The sequence below is a fragment of the Lactuca saligna genome, chromosome 8 (assembly GCF_052625555.1).
Source record: "Lactuca saligna cultivar CGN05327 chromosome 8, ASM5262555v1, whole genome shotgun sequence".
Lineage (NCBI taxonomy): Eukaryota > Viridiplantae > Streptophyta > Magnoliopsida > Asterales > Asteraceae > Lactuca > Lactuca saligna.
The window spans coordinates 167415427-167433952 of NC_136424.1; the positions used below are offsets into that span (position 1 = coordinate 167415427).

Sequence of the window (18526 nt, forward strand, 5' to 3'; positions counted from 1 at the left end):
AAACCAAGCAAGGCTTTGATACCACTGATGGGTTTTGAGCAAAACATCAATCCTATGGTGCACATGCAAAACTCTAATGCTTTGGATCTAGATTTCTCTATTGTACATGCAAGTTATCCAAAGCTTATAAACCCTAGATCTAGCATATCAAAATCGAAATAACATATAAAACAGGTTTAGATGTTCATCTTTTGATTTTTGCAAGAATCTTCAAGCTTTGAGAGCCTAGTATCACAAATGTAATACATCTAATCGATCACAAACACCAACACAAGAAGGATAATATTGGAGAGAGGATATGGAGACACAAAATCGGCTCTAAGGACTCTAGGGTTCTTCTAGTAGCTGATTTTGGATGCCCTAGGGGTCCTTAAATAGCTGAGCTGCTAGGGTTTCAGTCAAAACCCTAATTGGATAGCTTAGGCCTTAAGCAGTCCAATGGAACATTATGGAATGAGGCTTGGACAATTTCAAGGTGGGCTTCCACCTTAATTGCACCCACTCCCATAATCCACAAGATCCACCGCCCCAAAACCCAATTATCTTATAATTGCAACTCCCGTCCCCCAAGTTCAATTAATCTCTTTTCATCACAGAATTAATTTCTTAATTAACTCTTGACCATTATTAATTAACTAATATGATTTCTCTTTTAATATATTATTCTTATAATATATTAATAAACCATAATAACCTCTTTCTCCATTAATCATCTAGTCAAGTTGCTTTGGTCAAGGCAACCTAAAAGGACCATGCTACAACCGAGTCAAGTACATACCAAATATAGAGGGCTTTTGAATCTTCACGGGAAGGTTTGGGTGCCTTATGCTGGTAGGGCTCGATGGGTATTGATGGAGGAGGCCAACAAGTTGAGATTTTCCATTCATCCAGGGGCTACCAAGATTTATCTCAACCTGAGAGATAGTTACCGGTGGCCGTGTATGAAGAGGGATGTGGCCTAGTTTGTAGAGCGATGTTTGACCTGCTAGAAGGTCAAGCCCGAGCACCAGCGCCCTCACGACAAGTTGCAGCCCTTGGTGGTTCCACTGTGGAAGTGGGAGCAAATCACAATGGATTTTGTTACAAAATTTCCGAAGACTACGAGGGGTTTTAATGCTATGTGGGTGATAGTGGAAAGTTTGACGAAGAATGCTCACTTCCTAGCCATAAGTGAAGGCTCCTCTTCAGAGAAATTAGCTGAGATTTATGTCATGTTGGCTGAGTTTTCTTATAACAACAACCATCATGACAACATTTTCATGCTTCCCTTTGAGCTTCTGTATGGGAGGAGGTGTCAAACTCCTATTTATTAGGTTGAGGTTGGATAGAAGGTTATGGGGAGCACTAAGATAGTGCTCAAGATTACCGCAATCATCCAACAAATTAGACAAAAGATTGTTGACTACCCAGAATCGCCAGAAGATTTATGCAGACCGGCAACGCTCTGAGCTAGAATTTTAGGTTGGAGATTCGGTACTTCTGAAAGTATCACCGTGGAAGGATTTTATTCACTTCAAGAAGCGGGGCATGCTGGGGCCCATGTTTATTGGCCCTTTCAGAGTGTTGGACAGTGTGGGCAAGGTGGCTTACTGGTTGGAGCTACATGAGGAGTTGAGTTAGATTCACAATACCTTCCATGTTTCCCAGTTAAGGAATTGTATAGTTGATGATACAATTGTGGTTCCTTTGGAGGACATTCAAGTTGATGATCGCCTCAATTACATCAAGAGGCCAGTGGTGATTCTAGATAGGAGAGTGAAGACCTTAAGGAACAAGGTTATTAACTTTGTCAAAGTTCAGTGGCAACATCGGAAAGGCTCGGAGTTAACTTGGGAGCCCGATCCTAAGATGCACGAGCACTACCCTGATCTGTTTTATGAGGCTGACTTCAAGGGCGAAGTTCAATTCTAGTGCGGGAGAATTGTAACATATAGTTTTTAGGTATTTCCATTTTAGTCCTTAGTTTAATTAAAGTCTACATATTTGGACCTTTATGTCAAAAGCCTTGCATTTCAACCCTTACAATGGGCGTACATAAGGTACGCGGTTCGTACATGATTGAGCCATGGAATTGCGGGATTCATGCTAGTACGTTAAGCGTGCATACAGCATGCAGGGCGTACTAGCTCAGCTCCTAAACCCTAAATTTAGGGGTTTGCTCCCTATTTAATCCACCTTATGTCTCCCTTGGACATTTCTTATCAACCTCCCTTCCTTCTAAGCCTTAGATATCGAACCCTAGTCTTATGAGTGAGGATCTAGGAGTCTTTTTGGTGATTTTGTGCATTCTTGTTGAGGAAGAAGGTACTTGAAGAAAGTGTGTTGCTTGCAAGCTTGTAGATCCTGAAACTCCTTCATCTTGTGCATCTTTTGAAGGTATAAAGTCTATACCTTGCAGATGTTCTTTCTAGATCTCCTTAGATGGGTTTTGTGAGCTTTTTGTCCCAAAGCATGGACCTTTGTGAGTATGGAGTACTACAGAGCATATTGGTTGTCCTTTTAGATGTATTATAAAGCTTAGATCCATAAAAAATGGTTGCTTGATCGTTTTCCTTGGCTCATGCATGAGTTAAGTGACTTAGAGTGTTGTAGAAATTAGAGCTTTATGTATTGAGCCATATCTAGCCATGAAAAGGCTTAAAGTCAGTTACTTTATGGATTAAGCCGTTCTATTGAGGTCAGATTTATGTTTGGATTTCAAGTCGTAATGATTAAGAAGTTTGGGGGTGATTTTGGATCAGAAGATGTATGCCTAACGTACTTCTAGCTATGCCCAACGTAGCCAGGCTTGACCCCGACCAATCTGATTCTTCAAATGCGTAGTGCGTAGGAAGCGTATTCCCAGCATACGCATTGGGCGGTTTACTTTTTGCTATTTGGTCAAGGATTTAGGGTTTTAGCAATGGAAGGGGGAAATTGTATTTTCACCCAAAAGGAGTGTGGTTGTGGTATTTGAACTTGTGAGTCAGGATAATGACCTTAATTGACTAGGGTTACTTGTTTTGTTTATTAGGTGGAGACGTGGAGTCTAGTTCCGGCAGTTTGGGTGTGAGATTTATCTATCATCAGTATCAGGTAGTCTCCTCACTTATTCTTACTTGTGTCGTAGAATAGTTGTATTTGTGATCACTAGTCGGGTCTAACTGTTATTATTGTGTTATGTTGTTTATGTGTGACTGATACTGCAGGTAGTCTCTAGGGTTGTTGATAACCCACAGGGCGTGCTGTTTTCCCACTGAGACTTTGTGTAGTCTTCAGGGTTACTGATAACCTATAATTGTTTATGTGTTGTCTTGTATGAGATATCTTGGGGAATTCACTACGCTTCGTGCTTATAGTTGTTAAATATATGTGTTTCAGGTACTTCTAAGGATCGCATAAAGGCGAAGGTCTGATTGTACACACTCGCTGGGAGATTTTGTGATTGGGCATTTTGTGGCACTCTGATATTTGTGATGATGATTTTTATTTGATACTTGTGATTTTCCGATGATTCTTTTTATGAAAAATATTTTGGGAAATTTAAAAAATGATAATTTTGTTTTGAAATTTGAGGTGTTACACTAAGGCTTATAGTCAAGTGTATAATGGAAAGTCTATACATTTAGTTGTTAAACATAACATGATTTTGTGAGATCATCATGAATGGCGTGATATATGTAGAGTTCGTAAGGACTCGGTTGAATTTAGTCGATTATCCGACGAAAGGGTTAGTTAGAGATCTTGTGTACTAGGTAGTTATAGGGATGGGTTTAAAGTCCATCTGAAATCTTTTATATTAAGATACCTAATTCCTATATAATGTATTATCATATGCTAAATTCAATGTGGAAAGCTTGATATTTGAAGATTGAAACATATTATTAACATCATCCCAAGGTATGTGTTTAATATGGCAAGCAAAGGAGGTTGAAATTATATTTCTTAATATTTCTTTTGAAAAAATGCATTTACAGGTGCAAGAACAAAAGGATTGCCTATATAAGCATGAGGTTTGGTCGCTTCAAGAAGTTTGGGACTTAGCTTTGATATGTTTATTGAAGGATATGACACATGCTAGTAAAATATAGTATCAAGTTAGAAGTTATGAGTATATAAATTTTTTTGTATATTATCTTCATGTATTCACTGTGAATAAAAAGAGTTCAACCCTTAGTGACACCTTGATATTCGAATATTTGGAATGAGTAATATACTAATGTGAAATTCAATCATCAAGATATTTCATTTATGCATCAATTTGTTGTTTTTTATGTTTTACTTTAAGTTAATCAAGATTATACTTAAAGGGAATTGATTCATACACAATAGTTTTTTGCCATACACAAAAATTTATGCATTATATAGTTGTACAATACAATATTTTAAAGCACCAATTGTTGTGTATGGAAAAAGTTATTGTGTATAGATCAACTCTCATACTTAAATATGGGATGATTGTTGGTGATTTGTGTCACCAATATTATTTAAGTTTAATGGGATTAACTTGTTTGATCAATGTTGCCTTGATGAATATTAAGCAAGTTAGGGTGGTGCGGAATGTACATTTTGTTTGAGTTTATCTTGGTTGTAAGTACATTGTTATTTAGGGGTAAATCCCCTGAACCAACGGGGGTGTAGAGCCAGCGCCCCTGGAAGCGAGGTCCAAGAGGTGGTAACCCATGACAGGTTCCAAGAGGCAGATCCCCTGACTGGGTCGAATTTGAGAATATAGACTCGATTATATGATCCTAATTCTAGATTTGGTTTTAAGGTAGTTAGTGACAGTTTTCAGACAAGTAGTTATCTTCATGTAACTATCATTTGGTAGTTTTTAGACAGGAAGTTATATCATGTTAATTGGTCAATTTTGGATTAGATTGTTACAAAACACATAAGATATAACTTCATTTCATTCTTTGTTCTTAAATTCTTAGTTTTATCCTATTAAGTATTTTCGATTGTACCATCAAAATGCTTTAATCTGAAGTGTGATTCACGAATCTAAGTATCCAAGAATTCTTAGGTTTTTTTGTACACATGGAGTCCTTATAACTGACTATTCTAGGTTAAGTTGAGGAAAATAAATTAATAGGGTAATATATTTCTCAGTTTGTATACATTTAGTCCTTAATGTTTTTTGTTGCAAAATAGGTCTTTGTTATTTTTGTGTGCATTCAGTTCGTTTGACCAGTTTTTTTTTTTAGATTTTGCTCACGACATCCTATGTGGTACAATCATTTTTTTTTGAAATGGAAAATCTAACTTACTCCTAAACTACTCCTTAAGTCCACATGTGTCCACAACGGAACTTGAACCCTCAATCTCAAGGAAGGAGGGTAAGATTGAATACCGTTAGGCTAGAAGCCCTTTGGTATGTGGTGCAATCATTAATAAGATGTTCTCATATGTGGCTCGTCACTCACTTATATCAATAATGTAATTCATGAACCGTCAAATAATATTGGTGCCTAATGTTCTCCAAGTAGAAGATGTATTCGACTTCGGTTTCATCTATCTTCATAGCAGACAACGAGATTCTTTGTGATTGCTTCTTCCCAACTCGAATTTTCACTTCCAAGACAAAAGAACACACTGAAAAAAAAAAAAGTTTAAAGTCTTCCCAAATTCCCTAGTATGTCGATTTTGACCATTTTTCTACAAATGGGTTTTTTCTTCATTTCAAATTGATATTCTTTCTTACTTATTTAAAAAATGCTTTTCTATTAAAGAAACGTGATAAAATGTGAAAATTTTGGCAATAGGTTGATATGTCATAGTGAACCACATATGACAATCATTAAAAAAATGTTCTCATACACGGCTCGTGCGAGAACACCTCATTAATGTGTGTATTATCTTCATGTATTCCTAATTTTATGTTGTCCAGAACAATCCACCACCATAGCAAATAAAATTAAAACTAAAATCAAGGCGTTCTTGTTTGGATCGTTATACAGGGACGCCAAAACAAAATCTGGAATGATATTAGCGTAATTGATAGATTAAAAACATATAATCCGAAGTTTTAGTGATTATCTCCCAAAAGTAAGTTGTGTAATTTGCTTTTGCGTATTAATATTATACAACCATCAAAAACTTCACGATTTTCAATTTCATACTTGAATGGTTTTTAGAAAAAAAAAAAAAAAAAAAAAAAAAAAAAAAAAAAAAAAAAAAAAAACGGGAATGAAAATTGTGTTTCATAAACTGGTTCAAATTGCTCAAGAACAACTGGACTCTGATACCACATGTTGATTATTTTTAGTGATTAGTTATCCTATACTCTTGCTTATCAATTTAAACATAGATTCATCATGAATATGAGAGAATTCGATGTTGTACTTGAATGATTAAATTCCACATGAATACTTGAAGAAGAAGATGAAAGCATTTGATTCATGTTATGATGTCATAATTTTACGAGATTTACACAAGGAGTTGATTGGTGTTCTATGAGATTTCTTCAAGAATTGAAAAGAATCTCGTATTCATTTTTCTGGGTTGTTGTTGACATCTCATGTTATGATGTCATAATTTGATGGAGATTTACACAAGGAGTTGATTGGTGTTCTATGGGATTTCTTCAAGAACCGAAGAGAATCCCGTATTCATTTTTCTGGGTTGTTGTTGACATCAAATGGAAGATGAGTTTGCACTTTGCACCCCCTTATATAAGAAAGTTATTCTGCTACTTTAATCAAATAAACTTTATGAAATATAAGATATCCATTATGTCATATTAGCATAGTTACTATCATCATACGTAAATAAAGTAACAACTAAAATAATTTTACAAAAATTATCCTAAGGCCACATATAAGTCGAAATAGTAAATGTGTACAAACTAAAAACTATATTACTTCCGATTTGACATGAATAGCTAATTATAAAAACTAAAATGGTTCTTGTCATCACTTCTAAAATGATCTTTGAACTTTCAACTTTTTCAAAGAGTAAAAAATGTCTAAAAGTTGTTTGGTGAGTGTAAAAGTTATTTTTAAAACAATTTTTTGCCAAGAACAAAAAATGATTTTTTAAAAACCATGAAATCATATTTTTTTTTTTTATGACTTTTGGTTTTTATCACTTAAAAGCCTTAAAAATCAAATCAAACACATTTTAAAAACTTCTTTTAAAAAAAATCATTTTGTAAAAAAAACTTTTAAGTTTAAAAAGTAATCTTAAACACACCCTATATATATATAAAAAATAATTACTAAATATATACAGAATAAAAACTATAGTACATTATTAAGTTTTTTTTTTTTACTTCTAAAGGCATTATGATATAATCGGATTAGATACTTTTATTTCGAACGAAACTGTAACCAATGTTAAGCAGATGGACTTGATTGTAACTGAATAATTATAATTAATCTAAAATTGAAAAGAACAAATCTAGGAACTTTTTGTGTCTTGAACTTTTGATGATTGATGACCCAATCTCGTGACTGTTGGTTTTCATTTATTCAATTAAATTTTGGGTCCACTTCTTAGCTGTTTTTCACCTAAAGTCCTTCAAATTTGTATCCTTTAACTCTTTTTTCTCTTACGCATCACACGTTTGTAACCTATGCATTACATTATGCACATACCCTTCGGCCTCCACCATTGAACCTGCAATGAGTTAAAAGAAAGGGCCGTTATCATGATAAATGGGGTACAACTTATGATGCATAATGTACATATTTGAGTGCTTAATGGGTCCAGCCAAACAATCCAAGTCCAACTTCATTATCATGTATCCTCCCATGCTTGTTTTGCGTATTGGGTTTAAAATAAAGAGAAACAAGTTCTTTGATTATTTAGAAGATATAATAAACTTCCTAGTGCTTTTATATTTTACAAATAATATATTATTAAAAAGAACATAATTGATATCCATGTTTTTTTTTCTCTTTGTATTATACCCATTTATTGGGACAAAGATATTTGTATTTTTCGAAGGAGAATATATGTTTGTTTGTAAAGTAGAGGGCAATGCCCAAAGATATTTTGAATTATAGTTGGGTGTCCCAATTAATTCAATTATGGTTCTATTTCTTTTTATTTTTCAAGCATAGAAATGTTTTTTTTTTTTTTTTTTTTTTTCAATTGTATATTTGTCTTCTATAAATTAAAGTCATATGTAATTGCTATAAATGTGAAAATCTTGTGCTCTGGATTTCTGTAGTTTCATGTTAAAATATCTAAATATAGTGGATAGAGCTTTGGCTAGATTACTTGCACATGCACATGTGAGGAAATTAACTTCCATTGGATTATTAACTTTATTTTCCATGATTCAAACTTTAATTATGTGATTACAAACAATAATCAAACATAACATAAAGAAAAAGTCAAATTTGATTTGACTAACATTTAATTTTTTCCTTCTTTGTACCATTGTATAATAATATCTAGAATTAATAATTTGTTATACATAAAAGGTAATCATTAACTTTAACCAATCAATTACTTAAAGCTTTAAACAAAAAGTCATATCAATTTCTTTGAACATGAATTAAGACCACAAGATGTGATGATATTAAACTAAACCTCATGTCTTAATATTTTTCTTTATACTTAAAAAAAAAAAATCTAAAAAATCAAAATTATGAACCTAAAAAAATCTATGAAAAAAAAAAAAACTTTAACTTTTTCTCCCATGGTCCCCCAACTCTCATCAATCTCATCCTCCCCCCCCCCCCCCCCCCCCCCCCCCCCTTCACTTTAGCATTTAACATATCACCATATGTAAGTACAACATTAAATGCATATAGTACACTGGTAATGCATGCCATTATTCAATTATCAATCAATCTCTCGCATTGGGTCCAGCACATGCCTTCAAAACGGGGCTCCATATCCATTGTACCAAGAACTTTCTACCTCTTCTACCATTCATATTAAACGTACGACCCGACCCGTCTTTCATCACATCCCCAATATACCCGCCACCACCACCCGACCCGTATAATCCTTCACACAAGTCTCCGATCTCTGTCGGCGCCGTCGGATCTTCCCCGGCGTACCAAGCATTCACCAACGGATTCGACGACAGCTCCGCCAGCTCGTGTCCGATCACACTGATCATCCCGTCAACTCCGACGTCGCCATTGGGTGGAGCCAATGCACCCGGGCCGCCGCCCTGCATATACGCCGGAACGGCAAACGGGTAAGCACAAACCTCCGGGCACTGTTTGCCGGAGTTCCCCACCCATGCGTAAGGTAAAGTGTAGCCTACTTTCGATGGGAATGTGAAGTAGTGGAACCCACAAACGGCCCGACAGAAATCCTCAACGGTGACGTCGACGGAAGTCAAGACGAGGTAAATCCCGTTCTTGTGATCAACCGGAAACGGAGCTGATCGTACGGATGAAGCAATGACATCTTGAATCGTCAAACGAGTGAGGTGTGTTCCATGAGTGTACTTACGATCAGAATATTCTCCGGCGATGAGGATGGAGCGGGAGATGTTAGCGTTGGTTTGATCGGTGTAGAGTGAAACCGTCTGCCACCAGTCAGAGACGGAAGGATGCGGTGCTGCACGGCGGTTGGTGGTGGAGATAGATAGAAGGAAGTCCTTGATCAACAACATCTGGGTAGGGACCCACTTTCCATACCATATGAGGTAAATGCTGATCGGAGAAGAAAGAACAGGGCCCATATGGTATCGGAGGTTGACAAGCTCCGACGAACCTTCAAATTTCTTGGAAGTGGTGAGGGTTTTAGGTGGAAGCTTTGGGTTATGAAAGGTGTAACCTTTATCTTTTGAATGCTGCTGATTTGTATTAAGTGTCTGTACAGTTGCAGCAGAAGCAACAATGGCAGATAGTGTGATGAAGAAGATGAAGAAGCTGAGGGGTAAAAGAGACATTTTGAATGAGGATATTATGGACTATGCAGTGGGGATACAACGAAGGAATGGAGATAGAGAGGTATATAAAGAGTGAAGAGTGAAATGGGCTGGTGACAGCTTTCAATAATGTTGTGGCCAATCTCTTTTCTTTTTCAGAATCATATGAATACAATAGAACCAGTCTCGTTGAATTGCGTTATTTATGCTAAAAAGTGATTCTGTAAAATTATCTACTTTATAAACTTTTATATATACGAATATTAAAATCTACTTATATGTTTTCTATAAAAAGATTACATTGATTTTGAAGAACATATGCAATATTATTCTCATACCTAACTCATTGGTATCTTCAGTTAGTACTTGAAGATAAATAACATAACATGCTTTCCATAAATTTCATTTATACCATGCAAGAATTGTACATATTGTACATGATGAATTACATGGTTATGATCATGTGTGTTGTTCGGCTATGGAAGGTTTAATGATGGTCTTTCGGAAAGGGGATGTAAGATATGTCATATATGAGGGGAAAGAATGTGCATGAGTGTTGGTGTTGGTGTTGATGTATGCTACATGATATTTTCGTACTCCATTAGGCCCGAGCCATGTCGGTTTACATGAAAGATGTGTACAACAAATAATTGCTAGAGAACAAAACAACTTTAAGGTTATGCTTAAAACAAGATTATCACTCCGCTACTTCCTTTGGTGTTTGTGGCCATTGATAACTACGGTAATCTTGGCTTGGAAGGACAAGTTGTGTGAAAACAATTAATTGTCTTGATTTTATGCTTAGCTATAATGTGATGGGATAAATGTGATGGCTAATTGATATTATCCTCCCTTAACCACATACAATTAATTAGAGGAATAATCTTCCTATCAGGGTCGGTCCAGACAGTGGGCAACCGAGACGACCGTCCAGGGCCCATGTCTCCCGGTGGCCCAAAATTTCTGAAGTATGTAGTGTATATATATAAAAAAAAAAATTATTACCTAAATGATTTTTAAAACCTAAAGTTGGTTCAAACTCAAACTAACTCAAAAGATAAACAATTTAGTTTGTTTGTTATTGCTAATTGAACGTGTTTATAATGAAGAATAAATGATATGTTTTTTGAATATTTGTTATATTTGTCTTTAAGAGGCCTTTTTTTTCGCTTCGGGTCCCATATACGTTTGGACCGACCCTGCTTCCTATCTAATAAAAGAATCAATTTTATCGCACATGACATCTTATCAGCCTAAAAATTATCAATGTGAAATACCGAAATTGCCCTTATGTTCCATGAATCCCATAAAATAGCAATCGGAAAATCTACAACAAATCGTCAAAGACAATCGCTATAAATCAGGAAACATATTTTCTTTGAATTTGAATCGATTTCCTCATCGTCCTCTCTCTATCACATCTCTTACACTCTGAAAGAAGATGTTGTGTATATGACAAATCGAGCTCTAACTCATACGATGTTGGTGGCAGTGCAATACACATTGCATCCAAGGTTGTGGAAATCGATACTCATCCAGAAGTCAAGGCTAGGGGCGTTTTGGTCATTTATGGGTTTGAGCTTTATTCAACAAGGTTTCGGGACGGGGTGTGTTGTTAGAAGCGTAGGGCTTCTCGCCACCTTTCCGAAGATATAAAGTTCATCGGAAACGGATCTAGAATGAAGGAGTGACGACACTTTGAAGATTTTGGCAATAATGGCCCTTATGGAAAAAAGTTCGCATGGAAGGTCATGCATGCATTTTTGGAACACACGTTGGTACGCCCAACGTAATGGAGCAAATGATCGCGGGTGCTGAGAGGCGTACACCCAGCGTACGCTCAGATCCTCAAAACCTTATTTTTAGGGTGTGCCACTATATAAAGAACATAATGGCTCCAACCGTAGCCTCCTTATCAGCCTCCCCAACTTCAGAGAAACCCTAGAACGCCCCAACCCTTCATTTTGTGAGATCTTGACCATGGGAAGCTTAGTTTGGTGGTTTAAAGCTTGGAAGAGAAAAGAAGAAGAGTGGCAAAGAGGAACCTTGGAGGCCAGAGCTTATAGATTTGAGATAACATCATCTTCTGGAACACTTTGAAGGTATAAAGCCCAGAACTTTACTTAAGGGTGCTTAGATCTAGTATGGTTTAGTGTTTGGTCCAAAGGTGAAAGCTTTATGGCTTAAATCCGATTTCCAGACCAAGGGTTGCCTCCCTTGGTGCTAAGTGACTCCCTAGAACAGAAAGTTGATATCTTGATGGTCCAAATGAGTCCATGCATGATTTAAGACTTTTTTCCATGGAAATAGATTATGGTTTTTGGAGTTGGAGCTTATGTGAGTCATGGAAGCCATAAAGTAAGCAACTTTATGGTTTAAGACATGAAATAAGACATGGATCTGAGTTTGTAGCCTTTGAATTGGAGCATTAAGCACTTAATGGAAAGATGGCTGAAGAGGATACTACGTTGAGCGTACGTGTAGGTACGCCCAACGTACTCGTCGTCAAGCCTGTACGCTAAGCGTACATTGGAGTACGCCCCGCGTAACGCTGCCAGTTGGGTTTCGAGCATTTGGGCCTCGGTGTGGGTTGTGCTTTGGACTATAGGTCTTTGGGCCTCGGTGTCAGTAATTATGAGCCAAGTATATGTGTTGGGCTTAAGGTAAGGCCCAAAAAAGGGATTGGGCCCAAGGTAGCAAATTGGGCCATTAATAAGTCAATAGTGAGCTTGGGAAGCCTATATAGTGTTGGGCCTTTTATATTACGTTTGGTCCTTAGTTATGGACCATACTTGATTAGGGGTAAAATGGTCATTTTACCCTGAGAAGGACTATTGCATTGAGCTAAGTGTTATTTGATCTTGGTAGCTCGGGGAGCTGAGGGAGAAACAGTCGGGGGAAAACTTCAGTTAGCAGTTGGAGGGTTATCAGCAAAGTTCAGCAGTGCAAGTGAGTTTCCCTTTCTGTGAATGGGTCTATGGCCACAATGTCGGCCCATGTAGTTATGAGTAGGAAGACGCGGGGGTTAGCCCTAGGCACTGTATGCTAGTTGTTATTCCGGACCCAGGGTCCGATGTCGGGCAGGTGCCTAAAGAAGGTTTATGTGTTAGTTAATCCGGATCAAAATCTGATGTCAGGGTAAGGCCGAGGAAAGTTTCATGTTAGATAATACTCGTTGTCTAGGTGATACTTGTATGTGCCTAGTAGGGAGGTGATATGTGCATAATTAGTTAATTATTTAACATATATTCTTAGTTATTTTTGGTTAATTATGAGAATAATGTGGACAAAAGGTACTTAAATGCTTTGAATTGTGTTTTCAGTCCAAAAGATATGCTTGGAGGCAAAAAGGAGAAAAGGAAAGCAAGTGGAGATTAAAGAGTGAAAGAAGGATATACTCGGCGAGTAGATCGACCCTACTCGGCGAGTACACGACGATATGTCAGAAGATAAATACGACTGCTAATTCAAGACGGATAAGTATGGACTTACTCGGCGAGTTGATTCTGCTACTCGCCGAGTACCCTCTGTTTCGGGATATCTTTAAAAGACGAATCTTTATCCCATGGGACATTATTCCTGGCGGTTTTTGAAGGATTAGCTGCGACTAAAAGGTTCAGAAGGCGCTAAGGAACCCTAAGCTTCAAGAGTTGGAAGAATTCAAGCAATTAGGTTAATTCTACCACTTAGACTTAGGAATTAAACATGTTTGCTTTAATAAACTTTGTCTTTGTGTTTGTTTCTACTGCAACTATGAGCTAAATTCGTTTTTGTTTCTGTTTGGGGAATACCAAAGAACTCCTATGGTTTAATTACTAATTTTTGCTTAATTGTCTATTGGTGATTTATTAAATTAAGTTTGTTAAAGAACCTTATGTATTAATCACTACTACTTTCTGTTAATTGGAAGGCAATTAGGTTGCATGAACATCACTTAATTGTTAACCTCATATGTCTATGTGAATGCTAAAACGTATGCTTGGAAGTAATGAGTATGAAACTAAGATTAATAAGAGAATAAGAAGATTAATGTGTGAGCTTGTTTGAGAAACCATCAACAAGAGGTTAATTGAATTAATAACTTAATTAACCATTACAAATCTTATTTAATCCAAATAATTAATCTAGGGAATTAATTAGTTTAAACACTTGATCAATGCTTAAATTAGTTAATTGTCTAAGGGTTAGGAGTAATGAATATGAACCTAACTATTATCATTGGTAACCAATAGCAATTAATCTACCTTAACTTAAATAACCATATGAGTGAATTGGTTGAACCTAAATAGAAACATCTTTATCAAATTTGGTGAATAGTTGTTGCTTTAGTTAATTAGTTAATTTAGTTTGTCTAAGTTTCTAGTCTTGCAAAACTAGAGAAAAACCCTTTGCTTTTATTATTTGTTTTAGTGAAAATTAGCTATTAGTTTAATTGCCCGTTCCCTGAGTTCGATACCTTGCTTATCAATCTATACCACTTAAAGACAGGTTCACTGCCTTTGTGTGCTCAAATTACTAATAAAAAGTAGGGATAAAACTAGTTGAATTTACACACATCAAGTTTTTGGCGCCGTTGCCGGGGAACGGTTCTAAATAATTAAGCTAATTCCTAATTTTTTCGATCCTTTGTGTGAGTTTACTTGCATAAAGTTCATTTATTGCAATTTAGTAACTGGTAATTATGTTTTAGTATCTGTTTTAGTTAGGTTAAAACTTAGAATTTTTTTTTTGAATATCACTGATACTCGCCGAGTGCACTCGCACCTACTCGGCGAGTAACAGTTTAGTCAGCAATTTTTTTTATTTGTTTACAATCTTTTTGTTCTTTTTACGTTTTTTTTATTTGATCAATTTCAGGACTTTCATGACCAGAGGAGCAAACACACCACTGGTACCCCCGTTTGAAGACCCCGAATCCGCATTGAAAAGAAACAAAGGGAAGGACATGGAGAGTTCAAGCACACCAAAGAAATCACCATTGTCCAACTTGAAGACTGTTTTTGGGAAAAAGAAGAGCAGTAAATCAGGAGCTTCTAGCGCTTCCTTGATAATTGAGGAGCCAATTCAAGAAGATATTGGATACGAAACCGAGGAAGAAAAAGAGGCAACGTACGAACAAGAAACCGAATCGGAGGAAGAGTTAGCATTCACTATGGCTAACAGTGATGAAATTCCCATGGGAGAATGGAAGAAGAGGATGCGTGACGACCATGGCCCGGGACTTGTGCAACCCGCAATTCCCGTAACTGCCACCTTCGAGCTAAAAGGTCATATCCTAGCTTCACTCAAGGAAATACCTTTCTATGGGAAAGATCATGAAGATGCCTACAAACATTTGGATGAGGTGAATGATGTTGCTGATTACTTCAACATTCCAAATGTAACCCGCGAAACTCAACTACTTCGGATGCTTCCGGTAACCTTCAAGGGTGTTGCTAAAGACTGGCTCAAATCACTTCCCTCCGGGTCAGTCACTACTTGGGCCAGAATGAAGGAAGAATTTATTGATCACTTTTGCCCACCATCCAAGATAGCCAAACTCAAGAAGGCCATTGCAAACTTTGAACAACAAGCTGGAGAGTCATTATATGAAGCATGGGAGAGGTACAAAAGTCTGCTACGAAATTGCCCACACCATGATCTAAACAGCCAGCAAGAAGTTTCCATCTTTTATGATGGAGTCAATGTCACGACCCGGCAGTTGCTAGACTCACAAGGCCCACTTACAAAGAAGCCACCCCTGGTGATTAAAGAATTGATTGAAGAATTCTATAAACACTCTAGAGAATACCACAACCCTAGGAATGATGTCACGAGGGGAGCCGCATACGCTGCTACTGAAGATTTATCCGCGGTCATGGCCATGTTAAAAACCATGGATAGGAGAATGGACAAAATGGATCAAACTATCCATCTCGTACGGGTGGGTTGCGAAAATTGCAATGGACCTCACCTCACTAGAGATTGCGATTTGGATGAGAACGGCAACAAAAAGGCACAAGTATGTTATTCGAGCGGTGACCGGTATGATGAGGACTGGCGCAAACAAAAGAAGGAGTGGCTGCCTTACGAAGAGTACAAGAAGGCCAAGGAGGAGAAGTACAGACAAAAAGGGAGAGGCTTTTACCAAAAGGAGGAGCCGGTGCAAGAGAAGAAGCCAAGCTTGGAAGATATGCTAACTAAATTTGTGGCCGCTTCCGAGAAAAGACATAGTGACCACGATGCTGCTATCCAAGAAACAAGAACAATGCTTAGGAACCAGCAAGCATCCATCCACAACATAGAAACGCAGCTTGGGCAACTTGCTCAACAACTAAACCAAAGGTCACCGGGTGAGCTTCCTAGCAAAACCGAGAACAATCCACGAGGCGCACAAGTAAATATTGTTACCACAAGAAGTGGGAAGATTATTACTCCCCTGGGCCCCATTCGAACTGAAGCAAACAAGGACTCACAGAAGGAAAGAACGGAAGAACAAGTCGAAAACCAACACTCACAATCTGAGAGTCCTACTCGCCGAGTAGGACCGATGGACTCGGCGAGTACCTCTGCTAAAACAAATGAACAGCCACCCTTGAAACCATACCAGCCTCCAATGCCATACCTAGCCCGAGCCAAGAAAGAGAAGCAAGAAGAGGAATATCAGAAGTTTCTAGATCATATTAAAACTCTTCAAATCAACATTCCTTTCATTGAAGCCGTCATGCAAATGCCCAAGTATGCAAAGTTCCTTAAGGAACTCCTCACTAACAGAAGAAAGATGGAGGAAGTGCAGAAGGTAGTACTTAATGAGAATTGCTCCGCCGCAATGCTAAACAAATTACCAAAGAAGAAGGGTGATCCGGGGAGCTTAACTTTGCCTTGCCAATTTGGCAACTTGGCTGCAATTCATGCCTTAGCTGATTCTGGAGCAAGTGTGAACCTTATGCCCTACTCGTTCTTTAAGAAGCTGGACCTCCCGGAGCCAAGGCCAATTCGAATGGCAATTCATTTGGCAAACAAGACTGTTACTTTCCCAAGAGGCATTTATGAAGATTTGCTAGTGAAAGTAGACAAATTTGTCTTCCCGGCTGATTTCATCATTCTCGACATGGAGGCGGATCCGCAAGTGCCAATCATCCTTGGAAGGCCCTTCCTCAACACCGCTAGCGCTATCGTAGACATAAGAGATTCTAAGCTCACATTGCGAGTTGGGGACGATTCAGTGACATTCGGGGTAGACCAAGCCATGAAGTACTCAAGGAGTAGTGACGACACGGCTTTCTCAATCGACATGCTTGACGAATTATTGGAAGAAGACATACCTGAAGATTCCAGCAAGTTTGCAGCTCTGGAAGAAGTATTTGATCCAGAAAAGGACTTATTAGAGATTGAAAGACTGTTGGAAGAAGCGGAGTATGAAGAAATAAAGAAGCAAGCTGAAAGCCCTACTCGCCGAGTAGACCCGATCTACTCGCCGAGTACATCTGAAGAAAAGCCAGAAGTCGTGAATGCAGCCACCAACTCGCCGAGTACCAAACCTGCACTCGGCGAGTCCGTCACTACGCACAACAAATTGGAGCTCAAAACACTACCTGACCATCTGGAGTATGCCTTTCTGGAAGAAGGAAATCAGAAGCCGGTGATCATAGCCTCGGATCTATCCAAGACGGAAAAGGAGGAGCTTGTACGCGTGTTGAAGAAAAGGAAAAGAGCCATCGCATGGAGCATCTCCGACATCAAGGGAATAAGCCCATCCTACTGCTCTCACAAAATCAATTTAGAAGAAGGAGTAAGGCCGGTGGTGCAACATCAAAGACGATTAAACCCGAACATGCAAGAAGTCGTCAAGAAGGAGGTGGTCAAGCTTTTGGATGCAGGAATCATCTACTCCATCTCCGATAGTCCATGGGTGAGTCCGGTCCAAGTGGTGCCCAAGAAAGGAGGAATGACGGTCATTACCAACGAAAAGAATGAGTTAATTCCAACGCGAACGGTAACCGGTTGGCGAGTGTGCATCGATTATCGAAAGCTAAACGATGCCACTCGCAAAGACCATTTTCCCCTTCCTTTCATAGATCAAATGTTAGAGAGACTATCGGGCCATAGCTACTATTGCTTTTTAGATGGGTTTTCAGGGTATTTCCAAATACCCATAGACCCAATGGACCAAGAAAAGACCACCTTTACATGCCCCAGTGGGACTTTCGCCTATAGACGCATGCCATTTGAACTATGCAATGCACCTGCGACATTTCAAAGGTGCATGACCGCCATATTCCATGATATGGTGGAAAAATTCATGGAGGTCTTTATGGATGACTTTTCTGTATTTGGATCTTCTTTCAATGACTGCCTCACAAATCTTGACTCAATGCTTGCTAGATGTGAGAAAACCGACTTGGTCCTAAATTGGGAAAAGTGTCACTTCATGGTCAAGGAGGGTATAGTTTTGGGACATAAAGTATCTGAAAAGGGAATTGAGGTGGATCGGGCAAAGATAGACACCATTGCCAAATTACCCCCACCAACTAATGTGAAGGGCATTAGAAGTTTTTTGGGACACGCAGGTTTTTACCGGCGTTTTATAAAAGATTTTTCCAAAATCACGAAACCTCTAACACAATTATTACTAAAAGATGCACCCTTTAATTTTACTAAAGAGTGTTTAGAGACATTTGACTTTCTAAAGGAAAAATTAACTAATGCCCCGATCATTATAGCACC

At 38.0% G+C, this 18526-nt stretch overlaps 1 protein-coding gene and 1 non-coding gene across 2 annotated transcripts; both read right to left on the reverse strand.

Annotated features, from left to right (window-relative positions):
- Positions 1-8700: 8700 nt before the first annotated feature.
- EXL5 (EXORDIUM like 5) lies at positions 8701-9951 on the reverse strand. The gene has a single exon (XM_078970897.1). It carries the CDS (start codon positions 9839-9841, stop codon positions 8780-8782), a length of 1062 nt encoding a protein of 353 aa, XP_078827023.1. The 5' UTR covers positions 9842-9951; the 3' UTR covers positions 8701-8779.
- Positions 9952-15356: 5405 nt separating this feature from the next.
- Positions 15357-15463, reverse strand: LOC145013454 (small nucleolar RNA R71). The gene has a single exon (XR_013665013.1). It is a non-coding gene; the product is annotated as a small nucleolar RNA R71 (small nucleolar RNA).
- Positions 15464-18526: the final 3063 nt, after the last annotated feature.